The 19,050-nt window shown below is 42.6% G+C and overlaps 1 protein-coding gene across 6 annotated transcripts in view; it reads left to right on the forward strand.

The window, feature by feature from the left end:
• Positions 1 to 19,050, forward strand: part of ENTPD1 (ectonucleoside triphosphate diphosphohydrolase 1) — a 100,416-nt gene that overhangs the window by 70,617 nt on the left and 10,749 nt on the right. For all 6 annotated transcript variants that reach the window (XM_065922973.1, XM_065922969.1, XM_065922972.1 and 3 more), the window contains 5 exons: positions 6,694 to 6,811; positions 9,808 to 9,958; positions 12,814 to 12,973; positions 14,207 to 14,446; positions 15,647 to 15,913. In XM_065922973.1, coding sequence (XP_065779045.1) covers positions 9,870 to 9,958; positions 12,814 to 12,973; positions 14,207 to 14,446; positions 15,647 to 15,913 — 756 coding nt within the window. In that variant the 5' untranslated portion in view covers positions 6,694 to 6,811; positions 9,808 to 9,869. The remainder of the gene's footprint in view (positions 1 to 6,693; positions 6,812 to 9,807; positions 9,959 to 12,813; positions 12,974 to 14,206; positions 14,447 to 15,646; positions 15,914 to 19,050) is intronic.

Below are 19,050 nucleotides of genomic sequence, written 5' to 3' on the forward strand. Positions count from 1 at the left end.
ATGTGTGAAGAAACCAAAAAAGTTAATGCACACTGTAGCCCATGTTACCTGACTTCTGGGGTTTTTGTTGTGGGAGAGGGATGGAACTCAGCCCCATGGTATTACTTTATATTAGACTGTGAATATTCACGTCTTTTATGACTGGAAGGAGTTTAGGGACCTTATAGTTCTAACTCCCCTCATTCGTTCATGTGACTCAGCAATTGTCTGTTGAATTCCATTTTTGTACTTAACACATAATAGGATCTACCATGGTAGATACTGGATATACCATAGTAAGCAACACAGACCTGCCCTAACATGGCTTAGAATCTAATAGGGAAGACAGATATTAATCAACTAGTCATGTAAATATGTAATTACACATTGTTGTAAGTACTGTCTTTAGAGGAAAAACACAGGCACTCCGAGGCATGGATTAAAGAGGGTTGATTTGAATCTGAGAAGGTCAAACAGGGCTGGGTCTCAGGTGAAGGACTCTCGAGGCCAAGGCTCTGAAACAGAAATCTCATGGCCAGTGGGGAACAGAGAGTAGAATAGTGTGAGGGCAGTTGTTTTCTGAGCAAGGAGAGGGTTGAACATCCCAGTTCTGCCGAGTCAAGGGTAGAAGCGCGTCATCTGATGTTCCAATTTTCTCTTTCTTTTCACATTGAAGGAGACTTACTCAGAAGCTGGGCTTATGACATTTGCAGAGGTAGAATTATTTCCATCCTAAGACAGGATCTACTCCACCTCCACATGGCCTCTAGTCTCCCTGAGCTTAGGCTTGGTTGCTACCGCATCTCCGGATCTTCACCAAGGCGCCAACATTCGTGTCTCATGAACCAACACCCTCTTTCTAGACCACTGCTTCAATTCACTCAACATAGCTCTTCAAGACCAATTATGATTGACAAAGTCATGTGCATGACCAAAAACTAGCTTAAGATCAAGGTTTACACAGTCTGATCAAACCTATATAAAAATTACCATGAATTGAAAAAGATTAGAAGGAAATAAAGGAACAGTGATGTCTAGTTGATGAAATCATAAATGTCTTTTTTCCTTTTCTCTCAATTTTCTAGATGCTATTTAATAAACTTGTAGTACTTTTAAAAAATGAAGTAATATTGAAATAACATTAAGAGGATGTCAGATCTCTAGCTCACTACTCAAATCTTTGATTTTTCTTTGATGTGAAGGACATACGGGCTTTTATAAATGTCTTAAAAATGAGCTACAGAGAAACACTAGGTAGAGTGATAACATGGCAAGCATTTCACAAAGCATTTCTATAGGGTGGAGATTGTATTTAAAACATAATTCTGTTGTCACCGAGTCTGGGAGATGCCAGCTTAAACAAGGTTAAGCGGGTTTCTCCACTGTCAGACTTCTCTGAAGCAGTCACTACATAGTGGGTTCATGAGCCCAGGATAGGGAGCAAGCATTCCCCAAACTTCTGGGAAGCTTTCTTCACCCAGGTCCTTGCAGGCTTAGTGCTTTGGAAAATGCTGGTGTGAGGAAAGAGAATAAAAGCTAGTGACTCCCAGAGTTATAGATTGGTCAGGTGAAGCATAACTATTTAAGTACCCATTCAAGTCAAACTGCTCTGGAAATGAACTGTGAACCTTCATTTCAGTTAGGTGAAATGAACTTCTAACTCTATAATGAGCCAGTGATGAACGGCAAATGAATATGCTTTTAGTGTTGCAACAATGAAAGGCAAATGCCCCAAATGTTCAAATTTAAGAATTTTCAGACAATCAAGCTTTACCTATCCATAAAACAGCAAGCGATGCCAATTTTTTGTGTGTGTGTGCAATCCATTTTGGAAGACAATATTTAGTACAATAAAACAGTTTAGTTGCCATATATATAAGGTGAAATGTATATGTCAATTCCTGTGTTAAAGTGGTTCTACCCGCCCTTCTCAAGCATTTGTCAAATGAAATGTGGTGAAAGTTTTTGTTTCTCAACCACCTCACTGTGTAAGGCCTTGGTGAAACGGGCTGATAGGAGCAAGCCTGGTCCCTCTGTTCTACTGGAAGAGTAACTTTCATGTCAACAGAGTAGACAGAATAGAACATCCTGATTTCAGAGTAAGGCTGCTTGCACTGCTGCCTTGCCAGCTTTTATCGTGTACTTCTGTGGTTAGAACATTTTCTAGCAGGAAGAATTCAGGGACCCTGCTAGGGAAAAGCAGGGTTTTCTGCCATGTAAGCCCCGAAGCTCTTTCTCCATGCTGGGAGGTTTCCCACGGGTTCAAAGGCCCCAGACCTCAGTTAGATTCCTCTCTGTCCACAGCGGTCATCAGGTCAGGTGGTTTTTGGTTTGATCTCATTGCAGGCCTAGTTGCAGAAGAGTCTGTGCCATTTCCTTCTTCACTGTGCCCAAAACCAGCACTCAGGCCCTTTTCTTTATAAGGGTGTAATGCTGGTCACCACAGGGAAGTCCCACTGTGCAAAAGGGGGCAGAGAACACTGTGGAGGTTACGGAAGGTCAGGGAGGACAGTGGGAGAGTGGCACTCCCTCGTGGCAAAATGGAAGAAAACTTGACACCTCAATAAGCTTGACATTTAGCTCTCTGCAGTGGTTCAGGGAGGTCAGTTAATTCTAACTCTTCTTTTCTCCCTGGAGGCTCTTAGGTTCTTCCCAGGTGATAAGACAATATGAGGCGATAAATGTAAAACAACTGCTGACTTAAGCAGTGTCAAGTGGCAGACCACACTGTGAGGTCTGCAGCTCAGATGGGCAGCAAAGTGTGACTCAAGTGAGTGGCTGGCTCACACTTGAGAAGCACCTCCTTGGTTTCTCATCCTGTGACTTTCCTTTCCCTTCCGTTTACTTTGCTTCATGTTTCTCTCTAGGAGAGGGGTGACAAATAAAAGGTACCCGAGCCACCATACTCTCCTCACAAGCCCGTGGCAGACATTGATAGCCATGTCATTTATTTTCCTGATTAAACCCAGGGATGTCACCAAAGATGAGTATTAATTGCTCAAAATGGGAATTGGGCAGTCTGCTTGTGTGCTAAGTTGTTTCAGTCTTGTCCGACTCTTTCTGACCCCATGGACTGTAGCCCACCAGCCTCCCCTGTCCATGATATTCTTCAGGCAAGCATACTGGAGTGGGTTGCCATGCCCTCCTCCAGGGGATCTTCCCAACCCAGGCATTGAACCCACATCTCATATCTCCTGCATTGGCAGGTGGGTTCTTTACCACTAGCACCACGTGGGAAGCCCACTGGGCAGTCTACTCCTGGGTAAATACCTGAAATAAATGGGTGCTTAAGCCCACAAAATATTTTTCACATTTGGAAACCACTCCAATGTCCAACAGTGGAATGGATAAACATACAGTGCATGCATATAATGAAGCACTCCACAGAAACGACAAGGGACAGACTATGGATACTCACAACCTGCATGCATCTTAGAGACTTGTAGAATGAAAGAAGTCAGACATCAGGGAGGCATACTGTCTGAGCCCACTTACTGCAGTTCAGAACCAGGCAGAACTCCTCCATGGTGACAGAAGTCAAGACTGGCTTCCAGTGGGGGAAGCCGACTGAGAGGGGCACCAAAAACAACCTGGGGACTAGAAAATGTTGTGTACCTAAATCAAATCCCTTATGATTATACAGTGGAAGTGACAAATAGATTTAAGGGGCTAGATCTGGTAGACAGAGTGCCTGATGAACTATGGACAGAGGTTTGTGACACTGTACAGGAGACAGGGATCAAGACCATCCCCAGGAAAAAGAAATGTAAAAAAGCAAAACGGCTGTCTGAGGAGGCCTTACAAATAGCTGTGAAAAGAAGAGAAGCCAAAAGCAAAGGAGCAAAGGAAAGATATACCCATTTAAATGCACAGTTCCAAAGAATAGCAAGGAGAGGTAAGAAAGCCTTCCTCGGCGATCAATACAAAGAAATAGAGGAAAACAATAGAATGGGAAAGACTAGAGATCTCTTCAAGAAATTAGAGATACCAAGGTAACATTTCATGCAAAGATAAAGGACAGAAATGGTATGAACCTGACGGAAGCAGAAGATATTAAGAAGAGGTGGCAAGAATACACAGAAGAATTGTACAAAAAAGATCTTCACATCTCAGTTAATCACGGTGGTGTGATCACTCACCTAGCGCCAGACATCCTGGAATGCGAAGTCAAGTGGGCCTAAGGAAGCATCACTACAAACAAAGCTAGTGGAGGTGATGGAATTCCAGTTGAGCTATTTCAAATCCTAAAAGAATATGCTGTGGAAGTGCTACACTCAATATGCCAGCAAAGTTGGAAAACTCAGCAGTGGCCATAGGACTGGAAAATGTCAGTTTTCATTCCAATCCCAAAGAAAGGAAATGCCAAAGAATGCTCAAACTACCACACAATTGCACTCATCTCACATGCTAGTAAAGTAATGCTCAAAATTCTCCAAGCCAGGCTTCACAATACGTGAACTGTGAACTTCCAGATGTTCAAGCTGGTTTTAGAAAAGGCAGAGGAACCAGAGATCAAATTGCCAACATCCACTGGATCATTGAAAAAGCAAAAGAGTTCCAGAAAAACATTATTTCTGCTTTATGGACTATGCCAAAGCCTTTGACTGTGGGGATCACAACAAACTGTGGAAAATTCTGAAGGAGATGGGACTACCAGACCACCTGACCTCACTCCTGAGAAACCTGTATGCAGGTCAGGAAGTAACAGTTAGAACTGGACATGGAACAACAGACTGGTTCCAAATAGGAAAAGGAGTACATCAAGGCTGTATATTGTCACCCTGCTTATTTAACTTATACACAGAGTACATAATGAGAAACGCTGGGCTGGAAGAAGCACAAGTTGGAATCAAGATTGCTGGGAGAAATATCAATAACCTCAGATATGCATATGACACCACCCTTATGGCAGAAAGTGAAGAGGAACTAAAGATCCTCTGGATGAAAGTGAAAGAGGAGAGTGAAAAAGTTGGCTTAAAACTCAACATTCAGAAAACTAGAATGGGCATCTGGTCCCATCACTTCATGGCAAATAAATGGGGAAACAGTGGAAACAGTGAGAGACTTTATTTTCTTGGGCTTCAAAATCACTGCAGATGGTGATTGCAGCCATGAAATTAAAAGACGCTTACTTCTTGGAAGGAAAGTTATGACCAACCTAGACAGCATATTAAAAAGCAGAGGAATTACTTTGCCAACAAAGGTCCATCTAGTCAAGGTTATGGTTTTTCCAGTGGTCATGTATGGATGTGAGAGTTGGGCTGTGAAGAAAGCTGAGTGTCGAAGAATTGATGCTTTTGAACTGTGGTGTTGGAGAAGACTCTTGAGAGTCCCTTGGACTGCAAGGGGATCCAATCAGTCTATCCTAAAGGAGATCAGTCCTGGGTGTTCATTGGAAGGTCTGATGTTGCAACTGAAACTCCAAAACTTTGGCCACCTGATGCGAAGAGCTGACTCATTTGAAAAGACCCTGATGCTGGAAGAGATTGAGGGCAGGAGGAGAAGGGGACAACAGAGGATGAGGTGGTTGGATGGCATCACTGACTCAATGGACATGAGTTTGGGTGGGCTCCGGAAGTTGGTATTGGACAGGGAGGCCTGGCGTGCTGCGGTTCACGGAGTTGCAAACAGACACGACTGAGCGACTGAACTGACCTTCATCTTGGTGGTGATTTATATGGATGTGTATATGTGCAAAAATTCATCAGGACACTTTGCTATAGTCATCCCTCTTTAGAAGTCCTTTCAATGGGGCACCAGTTGGAAAACTATTGTCCAGACCTTGCTCCTCTGTTCCTCTGTGTTAGAAACACAAGGCCTTTGTTAGGTCTAACTCTGATCCAAATCCAGGCTCTGTCACCTAATCAGTTTGTATCTTGAGGAAATTACTTAACATCTTTGTACTTTCATTTCTCATCTGTATATTGGGGATGAAAACAGTACATACTTTATAGCACTGAAGGTTAAGTCAGATAATTCTTATAGAATACTCCTCACAACACTTGCTGGTGCATTTCCCATCTTCGTGAAATATGAAGTGGCAATTTTCTGTTCTGGCCACATCATTCTTTCTCTTATTATCTTCTTACCCTTCCTCCTCCACCCTCTTCCTTTGCTTTATTTATTCTTCCTTCCATGCCTTGTATGCTTAAGAACCAAAATCATGAAATCAAAGTACAAATCTTTTAAAATTTATTGAATACAATTTATAGTTATATTTGTAATTAAAAAAAACAGGTACACTTAATATTTTCAACATCTTTCTTCCAGACCTCATACATACCAGACCAATCAAATCACAAATCTAGGAGTCAGACACTGGCATCTTCAGATGATTCTAACATGATTCCAGGCTTGGGAACTGCTGAATTAATTGCTTTCTATTCCCTTTCTATTATCTCAGCTAGTTCAGTATATTGATCACCTGAGAAGCTTCCAATGGCAGGCCCCTCCTTGGATAAAGCCTGGATCAAGGCTAACGTGCAGCCCACGCTGAGAGCCACAGTTCTAGAGGGACTGGTGTGTTGGTAGATCTTGTGATCAGCACAACTCCAGGCACTCACTCCCTCAGCACCCAACCCACCCTCACCATGAGTTGAAATACTTTCTCCTCCTGTTTCTGAAAGCCCCTGTCTTTGTATCCTTTGTGTTGCAAGCTGAATGTGGAGAAGGACGATGTAATGCTGACAAGTTCTTGGTTTGTTTTGCCCTCAGTTTGGGATTGTGCTGGATGCGGGCTCCTCTCACACGAGTTTGTACATCTATAGATGGCCGGCAGAAAAGGAGAATGACACGGGGGTGGTGACTCAGATAGAAGAATGCAAGCTAAAAGGTAAGACGGAGAAAAAGGGGCCGGGAGACAGTGGGCACGAGAGAACGAGAGGCATGTGACAAGCGAAACACACAAGGAAAAGGGACGTCAAGTGAGAACGTAGTGGTCCTGCTATTGCTGCTATTTTAGAAATAATTTATTATCATTATAAAATAGTATTGGAATCAGTCCTTAATGATAAAGCCATTGAAAAATAAACTTTAGAATAATTGGGTAATAGCTCCCGTCAACAGGACACTTCTGTGTGCTATGCACCAAGTACTGAAAATGCGTTATTTCATCCTCACAATCTCCCTATAAGGAATATATTCCTGTTGTTTTTTGTTTTTTGTTTTTTTTAATGAGGGCACTGAGGTTTCAAGAAGTTATGCCACTTGTTTATGGTTACTTGAGCTAGTAAGTGATGGAACTGGAGCTCAAACTGAGATCTCAAATTTAACTAAACCCTTATCGGTCATCTCATTAGCAAATATCTCCTCCTATTCAGTAGGCTGTCTTTTCGTTTTATTGGTGGTTTCCTTTGCTGGGCAAAGATATGCACAACTTTAAACCCACATGTTAGATAGTGGTTCTCAAATTTGAGCCTGCATCAGAACCACAGATGCCTGCTCTCACCCCAGAGTTTCTGAGTCAGTAGGTCTGAGACAAGGTCTGAGAGTTTGCATTTCTAACAAGCTCCCAGGTGATGCTGATGCTGCTGGTCCAGAGAACTGCTGCTTTCAATCTTTGTCCTATAATTTGAGGCTTGGAAGAAATTTCTAAAAGCCTTTAGCTTCTGTATAAGCAGGCAAATCATAGACCCTTAGGGCTGCAAAAAAGATCCTGTGGATCACTGAAATCTTGTTTTACAGAAAAGAAAGCAAAAAATCTGAAAGTCAAGTGACTTGCAAGTAGGAACAGATCTAGGACAAGAATCTCGCCTCCATGGCTGATTCACGTCAATGTATGGCAAAAACCACTACAATATTGTAAAGTAATTGGCCTCCAACTAATAAAAATAAATGAAAAAAAAAGAATCTCACCTCCTAGTTACAACTCCAGGTTTCCTGCTACTCTGAGTCACTGCATTGCATGCTGAGTTTTTTTCCTAGTCAGTTTTCTTTTAAGGTCACAAAACAAGACAGAGTTGTTGACAACAGCTCCTTCTGCTCCCTCCCATCCAACACTCCAGCATGCACCGAATGTTACCACATGGCACTGTCATCTTCGGACTTCTCTCTTGACCTTTGGAGCCAGGGACCTACTGTTTAGTTTTAGTCAGACAGGTTACCTATGCCCCAGGAGGTAATTGACTTTTCATAGTTTGTCAGGAAAGCTGTAAATAGGAGGTGTTTCTAAGACAGCGAGTCATGGTACCCAGTGCCTAATGTCCTCAGTTTGGTCCCATAAATTCTGAGATAGTATTTCAAACATTTCTTAAAACCCGAATCCCTCATTTTATTGACTTCTATTTAATTATTCACTGCCTTCCATTTCTTAAAGTAGTGTTGCTGTGTTAACCTAGCAGCTATCAATGGAGATTTATTCCATGCATATTTGGCTTAATAAATGCAGCAATTTTCCCTTCTCAAAAGAGAGAAAGGGAGAGAGTTCTCTAATCAAATATTTAAACAGAAAGGTTGAGTTGGGAGCCACTAGTTACTGAAGGCCAGACTTTTTGGAATCAAAACAGTTAGCTGATAACTTGGAGCTGATTTTTCTTATTACAGTGAAGTGGACAAGCTGTTTAAAATTTGGTGAATGATACTGGTGAATGATATGGATAAGATAGGGGCCTCCCAGGTGCTAGGTGGTAAAGAATCCCTCTGCCAGTGCAGGAGATGCAGGTTCAATTCCTGGGTTGGGAAGATCCCCTGGAGAAGGAAATGGCAACCCATTCCAGTATTCTTGCCTGAGAATCCCATGGACAGAGGAGCCTGGCGGGCTACAGTCCATGGGTCACAAAGAGTCAGATACCACTTAGCAACTAAACAATAGCAGCAGATGGATAAGATCTGGATACTTACTGTAAAGCAAATCCTTACTATAAAGCATTGAAAACGTAGATTTTTAACTTAAAGTGAGCCAAAATTGTTGTGCTAACTTCAAAAAATTTAAGGAATCTTGGCTCTAATCCTCTCCATAGCAACAGTTTAAAAGGCTCTAAAACTGGATAAACAGTTTTGCTAGGCAGTCAGGATATCGAGAATGGGAAAATTGCTGAGGAATCATGGATACTATTCCTGTTTCTTCTAACAAAGGAAGAAATTTTGCTTCAGAAATTTTAAGGGACAGGCCACAATTTCATAGCCAGTTAGTAGCCGTTCCTATCTTTTCAGTAAAAGCCCATGTGCCTGGTGAATATTTTAATTTTTATTCTAAATGTTACCTTTCATCTTTTTGGTCTTCTAGGAATTAGTGTTTCTAACTACAATTTTGTGGAAGAAACATCATAAAGCAGCTATATAGAGAGTAGTTATCTATAATATCCCCATTAAAATCTGAGAGCCTGTTTTTAGAAAGATTATGTCATTGAATGTGAAAATTGCACCATCCAGTGGCAAAATTATTGAACAGCAAACAAAACTAGCTCGAGGTGTGACAATAAATCCTACCAAGGTTAGATTCAGTGAGTTACCCTTTAAGTAACAAAACCTAACGTTGTTGTTTAGTTGCTAAGTCACATCTGACTTGCAAGGGTGTGGACTGTAGCCTGCCAGGCTCCTCTGTCCATGGGATTTCCCAGGCAAGAATACTAGAATGAGTTGCCTTTTCTTTCTCCAGATCTTTCTAACTTAGGGATCAAACCTGGGTGTCCTGCTTGGTCTCCTGCTTGGCAGGTGAATTCTTTACCACTGAGACACCTGGGAAGCCCACCAAAACCTAATAAATATAAAAAAAAAAAGAAATTATCTGCTTGCATTTTCTCAGAAAACATCACTATTTTCTCTAATAATGTGACGATATGTCCTTTACTTTTAAAAACAATTTTCATCTGCTTCTACATCTTTCTCTAGGTCCCGGAATCTCAGGCTTTGCTAAGAAATTACATGAAATCAATGTTTATCTGACCGCGTGCATGGAAAGAGCCAGGAAGGTGATCCCATCAGCCCAGCACCCAGAAACTCCTGTTTACCTGGGCGCCACGGCCGGCATGCGGTTGCTCAGGTACTGCAGCCTGTAGGGGCTGAGAGCTGCTGGGAGTTAGGCTTGGTTGCACTAGAGCCTCTCAACTATGAGCAAATGCCACACTTCTTAACACAATTCTAGATATGCTAAATGTCCACACCTAAGAAAGAAAATCTCAGGGAACAGATAATATTCCCAAAGTCTTTGTATGTATAATAATGGGAATTTACATATGTAAAAAAAAAAAAAAGCCCTCTCGCTGATCTCCCCACAGGGAATTCAAGGGAGTGATGACACAAGGAGACAAAGATTGAGCCTGTGTACTCTGAGATTTGGGGTAACGGTTTTAGCAGCCATTCCATATCTGGGAGTAGGAGACCCAGAGGAGATCACAGATGTCCCAAGACACGTATCGTCACAGCACATCATTACTGGTCACCGCTTAGTACCTATTAGGCATTATTTTTTCATTTGTTTGTTCACTCGTTCATTCACTGTGTAGTGACTGCCTCCTCTGTCCCAGGACATGGGAGTAGACTATTCATCTCCCAAGATCTGAGTTTTGATACCAGGTGACCAATTCTTTGCTAGAGGAGTGCTCAGAGCTGCTATGGGAGCATACCTGTCCCTGCCAAGGATAGGAGGAGATAAAGAAGACTCACCAGAGGAGGAGTACATGAACCAAATCATTGAGGGCTTGTTGGAGGTTGGGGAAAGGGCATCACAGGCCAAGTAGATGTCATGTATTCCATAACCTATGTTTGTTGGACACCTATTATATGTCAGGCACAAGTCCCTCCTTTTCATGGATCTTGTGTTCTAATCACTGTTCCCAGGAGGGATATGTGGGAGACCAGGGCCTGTTCAGAGGACTATAGATAGTTCTGCACATATGGAACACAGGGTGCATAGGGTAAATATCAATAGTGACAATAATAGTGGTAGAAGCTTGTATTTGATGGGCCCTTCCTATGTTCTCAGCACTGTTTTAATCTCTGTAACTCTACAAAGTAAGAGGTACCATTAGCTATTATTAACCAGATTAAGAAAGCTGTGGTGTACAGATGTTGAGGAACTCACCAAAGGTCACACATCTGGCAAGTGGTCGAGCCAGATTCTGAGTGGGACTCCGAGAAGGCAAGGTGCAAATCACAAAGTGCCTCATGGGCCATGCCAAGGAGTTTGGAGTTTATCTGGGAAATAATGGGAAGCCATGAAAACATGCTACACAACTGGTGACACAGGTTATTGTTCAGTTACCCAGTCATGTCTGACTCTTTGCAACCCCATGGACTGTAGCATGCCAGACCTCCCTGATCTTCACCATCTCCCGGAGCTTGCCCAAGTTCATTGGCATTGCATTGGTGATGCCATTCAGTCATCTCGTCCTCTGACACCCTCTTCTCCTTCTGCCCTCAATCTTTCCCAGTATCAGGGACTTTTCCAATGAGTAGTCTGTTAACACCAGATGACCAAAATACTGGAGCTTCAGCTTCAGTATCATTCCTTCCAGTGAATATTCAGAGTTTATCACTCTAAAGATTGACGGTTTGATCTCCTTGCTGTCCAAGAGACTTTCAGGATTCTTCTCCAGCACCACAGTTCGAAGGCATCAATTCTTTGGTTTTTGTTTTCTTTGTGGGCCAACTCTCATAACCATATGTGACCACTGGGAAGACCATGGCCTTGACTGTACAAACCTTTGTCGGCAGAGTATAATGTCTCTGTTTTTCAACATACATCTAGGTTTGTCATAGCTTTTCCTACCAAGAAGCAAACGTCTTCTGATTTCATGGCTGCAGTCACCATCCTCAGTGATTTTGGAACCCAAGAAGAGGAAATCTGTCACTACTTCTGCCTTTTCCCCTTCTACTTGCCATGCAGTGTACCATGCACACTGGTAGAGAGGTGGATTGGAAGGGAGGAAAACTAGGGATAAGGAGCCCAGTTGGTAGGGTATGGAAGGCATTCAACTGAGAAATTATGGAGTCTAATGCCAGTTGGAAGGCAGGATTTTCTGACCCAGAGACTCTCAGTATTGTTTTACCTAGATCTTGGAAGGGCTTCCTAGGTAGTGCAGTAGTAAAAGAATCCACCTGCTAATGCAGGAAACACAAGAGACATGGATATGACCCCAGGTTGGGAAGATCCCTTGGAGAAGGAAATGGTAACCCACTCCAGTATCCTTGCCTGAAAAATCCCATGGACAGAGGAGTCTGGTGGACTACAGTCCATGGGGCCGCAAAGAGTTGGACACGGCTGAGCACGCAATCCTTGGTGAAAGCAGTTGTAGTCCATCTTCATTATGACAACCCTGGAAGATTTCTTCTTTAGATCCCAAGATTTCAAACCCAAAAACCAAGGCACAATATGAGGAAGTTTTGTTTTTTTTTTTGACCAGTCTGGCACCAACTGAGTTTGGTTATCTGTCTCAGGATGTTTATCACCTGGAATTTACTGGGGCCCTAATTAAAAACCTCAAGGAGAGTCCTGAGGCTGTGTAAGCAGCTCAAAGCCTCCATCAATAGCTAATGTAGCACACCTCAGCTCTAGGTTTGGTGATCAAGCAATATCCAGCTACCACCATCACAGTAATTAAAATTACTCTGATAATTTCCTGGAGCCAGGCAACAACAATGAAAATGGTCTTTTAAGAGGACCAACCTACATAGGGATTGGAAGGATTTGGATTTGGAGAGAGGGGGCCAAAAGAGTAGTTATGCCTCACCCCAACGGAGGACTCCTCAAGACAGCCAAGTGTGGGGATCTCCATCCGTCTGTTTATTCCAGTGAGTTTGTGGTTCAGCTTCCTAGTAGCACAGGCTGGAAGCTCTGGCTGCAGTGGGTAGTTGTAGTTTTTCAAACAAAACCAGTAACCTCAGCTCTTCGTGCAGGATGGAAAATCAACAGATGGCAGACAAGATCCTGGATGCGGTTGCAAACAGCATCAACAAGTACCCCTTTGACTTCCAAGGTGCCAGAATCATCAGTGGCCAGGAGGAAGGTGCCTATGGCTGGATTACTGTCAACTATTTGCTGGGCAAATTCACTCAGGTGATTATCTCACAGCACCCAGGGAGGTGGCTCCCTGGGGTCAATGCCATTGACATATCTCAGGAAATACCTGGATCACTAAGCAGAATGACTGACGGATAAATGAGCAAATTAACTTCCCCTCATATGTGCAAGGGTCACCAGAGGTATAATTCTCTTACAACTACTCTTACTATCAGAGAATAAGGGAGCCATATCTTCACCTTACAGAGATAAAGAAAAAATAAAAAATATAGAAATGTAGAAAAATCAGGCTTCCCGGGTGGCGCTAGTGGTAAAGAACCCGCCTGCCAGTGCAGGAGACATAAGAGACATGGGTTCGATCCCAGGGTCTGAAAGATCCCCTGGAGGAGGGCATGGCAACCCACTCCAGTCTTCTTCTTCTGGAGAATCCCATGGACAAAGGAGCCTGGTGGGCTATAGTCCATATGGTTGCAAAGAGTCAGACAGGACTGAAGCGACTTTGTATGTACACATGCACATACAGAAAACTTAAAAATCTATCATTGAAAATAAAGATATCAATTATTTTCCCAGTGCTATATGTCTTGTGCTACATGCAAAGCATTTTTCATATACCATTTGATTTAATCTTCATAATACTTATAGGAGATGTTCTTTCATTGAAAAGCCACAAATGGAGGCCTAGAAAGGTAACTATTCTGCCGAAGGTCATGTGGCTAATGAGCAAGTGAATTGAGCAAATTGAATTTGAGTCTTTCTGGCCCCCAGTTGTAAACTGGCCCTGGATTGCTACAATCTGAGCTGAGTCTCTGAAGCCCCTCTTTTCTTGCTGTTGATTTGATGCAGACTCAGGAACCTCCGGAGAAAGCAATGGCACCCCACTCCAGTACTCTTGCCTGGAAAATCCCATGGACGGAGGAGCCTGGTAGGCTGTAGTCCATGGGGTCACTAAGAGTCGGACACAACTGAGCAACTTCACTTTCACTTTTCACTTTCATGCATTGGAGAAGGAAATGGCAACCCACTCCAATGTTCTTGCCTGGAGAATCCCATGGACGGGGGAACCTGGTGGGCTTCCGTCTATGGGGTCGCACAGAGTCGGACACGACTGAAGCGACTTAGCAGCAGCAGCAGCAGGAACCTCTGGTAAGCTTGGTATCACCCTTATGCTCCTGCTCCTGTGCCTTAGGAAGTCCTTGAGTCCAAGAAATCATATGAAAAGGGAGATGTACAGAGGCTTCTACAGCTGGTGACTGTACTGTCTTTCAGAAATTGAGTTGGTTTAACCTGAAGCCAAGCAAAGATGATACTCAGGAAACCTATGGAGCTTTAGACCTTGGGGGAGCCTCTACACAAATCACTTTTGTGCCCCAAAATGAAATGACCGAGTCTCCAAACAACAACCTGTACTTTCGTCTCTATGGCAAGAACTACAGTGTGTACACACACAGCTTCCTGTGCTATGGGAAGGACCAAGCACTCTTGCAGAAACTGGCCCTGGAACTTCAGGCAAGTATAACTGAATCCAGACTACCCCTCCCAACAACTGGGGGCCTCCAGCCCCCACATCTTGGTGTTTTCTATTTCTATTGCATAACTGGTCTGAAGTTGGTTGCTGTACTTTCCAAACTTTTTCAGGGAGGATAACTAAGAACATCTGGTCAATCCCTGTCAACTGTCCCATCTAGACATCACCTTGTATGTTTGTTTACTGCACTGTCTCCAAGAACATGACTCAAATCCTTTCTTTGGAAATAATTTCTCATCTCTGTGGAGCTGACAATGAAAAGCCTAGAGTATTGTATGTGTGTGTGTGTGCAGGCATGCAATTTTTAAGCTCTTCCCCACTTTTCAATCTCCACTTCCTACAAAATGCAGAAAACAAGGTTCTTTAAAAAAAAAAAAAGCTGGAGAGGAGGAGGAAAAAAGACTTTAGGGAAAATACAGAGTTTATTGATCAATGGTACAAATCTTGTCGCAGACACTTTTTCCACTTTGAAGGCAATAGTTAAACATACTCAAAATCATGCGTGATTTTGAGAACACCCTGACAAATACAGGGCAACAACGTCAAATTCAGCTGTTCCCTGCCTCTACTCAAGGGACAACCAGTTCTCTGCTTTCCTCCCAAGCTTTCTGCACTATCAATAAGATGACTGCCATGGGTGGAGGGGCTGCAGCCCTAAGGCTCCACTAAGCCTCTCGTCCACAGCAGCCCCCTTTCTTCTCTTGAAGAGATTGAGCTGTGGGCTGAAAATCATTTTGATGCTCCTGTGTCAATACAATTTATGGCACTTCTAGTTCTTGGGATTTTTGCTTTTGGCTTAGAGGTGGGGGCGGGGAGATAGGCAGACCCCCAGAGAACTACCTCAGGCTCAGAATTTTGAGACCCTTGAGAGTGTTTCTTGTGGATCTGCTTCTGACCTAAGCACTCGGGGCTAATCCAAACAAGTGGAATCTCTGGGCCCAGCTTCAACCACATCAGCTTCCTATGAGTAGCAAAAGTTCATTTACATCTGATACCACTTCTGGTGCCTGTTAAACAAATACGACTATTCCCAAGGGTCAAAAAGACAGAGCAGGGGCCTACTGATGCCAGTGCTGAGTGCCTGGATGGTGTTCAGTTGCTATACATTAATGAAGTCAGACTGGTGCTTTTGTCCAAAGCATTTGCATGTGGTGCCTTTAAGTGATTTTTTTCCCCTTCAGAGTACAAGTGGAATCATCTATGAGCCATGCTTTCACTCTGGATACTTCAGGAAAATGAAGATGAGTGTCTTAAACGAAGGTTTCTGTGCCAGGAGACATGTGTTGAGTCCTTCACATTATCCATTATTTGACATTGAAGTCCGTGGCACTGGAAACTTCCAACAATGCCAACAAGGCATCATTCAACTCTTTAACTCAAGTTACTGCCCTTACTCCAGTTGCTCCTTCAATGGGGTTTTCTTGCCACCACTCCAAGGGCAGTTTGGGGTAAGTTTGGGAAATAATGATATACTTGTTAGAATGATTTTGTTTGCAAATTATAGAATATGTGCCTCCAAAAGGTTTAAATAACAGGATTCTTTATCTTCTCACATGGTAATAAGCCTTGAGACAGATAATTCTGGGCTAGTTCTTTAGCTTAACAATGTCAGGACTTGATATCAGCTTTCCAATTATTTTCTTGGCTTTATTGTGGTGCCAAGGTGGCAGCTACTGCTTTGTGCAAAGCCAATGCAGGAAAGAAAGAAGTTTTATCTTGCATATATCTCTCTCCAACTCTGCAGAAGTGTCGACAGACATCTTTTTAGATACCATTAGCCAGAATTTGGTAAACCAACCTGTGATAAAGGCGAATGGGTTACCATGGTTGGTTTAGACAATCACTGTTCATCTCCTGGAACTGGGGAGTCTTCTTGAGCAAATTGCTTTCCTCTACCAGGTAAAATCAGGAATCTGTAAGCCAGATTGTAAGGAATCTGTAAGGCTGTTGGATAGGCACCCATTAGAATCTGCCACAGGTGGCATCTCAGATGTCAGAAGAAGCAGCAGCAGTTAGATGTCTTAGGTAAGGATTTTCCTCTATAAATACACTTAGGAAGTAGAAACTCAGTAAGTCCCAAGGAAACAAGAAGATAGTGTCATATTCATTACATCTTGAAGAGTTGGGGGACCATTTGAATCCTGACTCCAAATTCCTTCTTTTCTTCATTATTCCAGAATAAGAAAAAAATTTAAGCAGAGGCTGAAGAGGTGTCCCTAGATCTATTCATTATTTCAAATGTCATATTCTGGTCCTGAAGACCAAGAATTATAGTACTCACAGTTTATAAGTATATTGTTTCATTAGCTACCATCAGCTCAGTCGCTCAGTCATGTCTGACTCTTTGTAACCCCATGGACTGCAGCACTCTAGGCTTCCCTGTCCATCACCAACTCCCGGAGCTTGCTCAAACTCATGTCCATCGAGTTGGTGATGCCATCCAACCGTCTCATCCTCTGTCGTCCCCTTCTCCTCCTACTTTCAATCTTTCCCAGCATCAGGGTCTTTTCAAATGAGTCAGCTCTTCCCATCAGGTGGCCAAAGTATTGGAGCTTCAGCTTTAGCATCAGTCCTTCCAATGAACACCCAGGACTGATCTCCTTTAGGATGGACTAGTTGGATCTCCTTGCAGTCCAAGGAGTCTTCTTCAACACCACAGTTCAAAAACATCAATTCTTTGGCTCTCAGCTTTCTTTATAGTCCAACTCTCACATCCATACATGACTACTGGAAAAACCATAGCTTTGACTAAATGGACCTTTGTTGGCAAAGTAATGTCTCAGCTTTTTAATATTCTGTCTAAGTTGGTCAAAGCTTTTCTTCCAAGCTACCATCAACTGAGTTCCAATTATTGACTAATATATATGTTCTCTCAATCACTTAAGATTACGTTCAAAGAAACAATGGGCTTTTGTCTGCCTTCACACTGTCCCTTTTTCAGAAAGTAGATCAGCATGTGAGGAAGGGGGTTCAACTCCTCTCTCAGACCCCAACAGAAGAGCTTCTTTCAAGATCTCTTGGCCCAGTTCAATGTCGCAGAAAGAACTTCCTGGAGAAAGCACAGGCCCTATAGTAACCATACCTGGCTTAAAATCTTGTGTTACCATTTGCTAATGATATGGAGGTCTTCATTCCCTTGGTCTCTGGAAAACAGCAATAGGTAAAATCATGGATCCTGCTGACCTAAACCATGGCCTAGACCACAGTTTACCTGGCTCTCCAGTTTTCTGAGGGAAATACATGACTGCACAATGACTGGCAAGGTAATATTTGGTCATTAGTTGGCTCCAAATCCAAATTCAGAACAAACTACACTGCCACCTGGATGATCCATAGCTGAAATAGCACTGGCTGCCTGTTTTGGGTTTTTCTGAGCCAAGTTCCTTGCCTTGGCTCTAGCTGCTGGAAGAGAAGTGAGGGTGCCTCAGAAGGGAAGAAGATTGCCAGAGATGCTGGGGACAGCCAAGGGCCTTTTCCATTCCACTCACTCCTGGGAACTACATCTGAAGGAAAAGGGGTATATTATTTTGTGTTTGCTTTTAAACTTTTTTGAAACCTTTCCTTCCTGAAAAACATGGCCCAATTTTTGCTTTCAAGCTTGACAAACCCTTCTGACTTAGCAGGGTTGGGAGTGGAAAGATGGGAGTGAGGGTGGAATTTCTTGCCTTTGAATGTAATTCCCCCAATCAAGGTAGGACAGGGCTGGAAAAGCATGGAAGAGCCTTGGGCTTCTCCTGGTAGCTTTTATATTTGGTCCCTTAGTTCCTCAGAAAAAGACTTGTACACTGAAAACCACAAAACACTGATGAAAGAAAGTAAGGAAGACACAATGGAAAGACAGCCTCTGTTCATGAAAGACTTAACATGGTTAAAGTACCCATACTGCTAAAAGTGATCCACACATTCAGTGCAATCCCCATTAAAATCCCAGTGGTGTTTTTTACTGAAATAGAAAAATATATATAAAATTCATTTGCAGTACAAAAGACCATACAAAGCCAGAACAATCCTGAGAAAGTAAAACAAACCTGGAGGTATCACACTTGTGCATTTTTAAATATATTACATTTAATTTAATTAAAGGTGCTGTAATAAAAACACCATGGTGCTGGCATAAAGGCAAACATATAGACCAATGGAACAGAATAGAGTCCTTAAAAAAAAAATCCACATATATATGATTAACTGATCTTTGACAAGGGTGCCAAGAGTACACAATGGGGAAAGAATAGTCTCTTCAGTAACTGGTTTCAGGGAAGTTGTGTATATCCATATGCAAAAGAATGAAGTTGGACCTGTATATTACAGCATTCACAAAAATCAACTCAAAATGGACTGAAGACTTTAACACAAGACCTGAAACTGTAAAATTCCAAGAAGAAAATATAGGTGAAAAGCTTCATGACATTGGTCTTAGCAATGAGTTCTATATATGACACCAAAAGCCCAGGCACCAAAAGCAAAAATAGATAACTGAGATTACATCAAACCAGAAAGTTTATGCACAGCAGAGGAAACAATCAGCAGAGTAAAAAAGCAACCTACAAAATGGTAGAAAATATTTGCAAACTGTATATCAGATAAG

The sequence above is a fragment of the Muntiacus reevesi genome, chromosome 2, assembly GCF_963930625.1.
Source record: "Muntiacus reevesi chromosome 2, mMunRee1.1, whole genome shotgun sequence".
Classification (NCBI taxonomy): domain Eukaryota; kingdom Metazoa; phylum Chordata; class Mammalia; order Artiodactyla; family Cervidae; genus Muntiacus; species Muntiacus reevesi.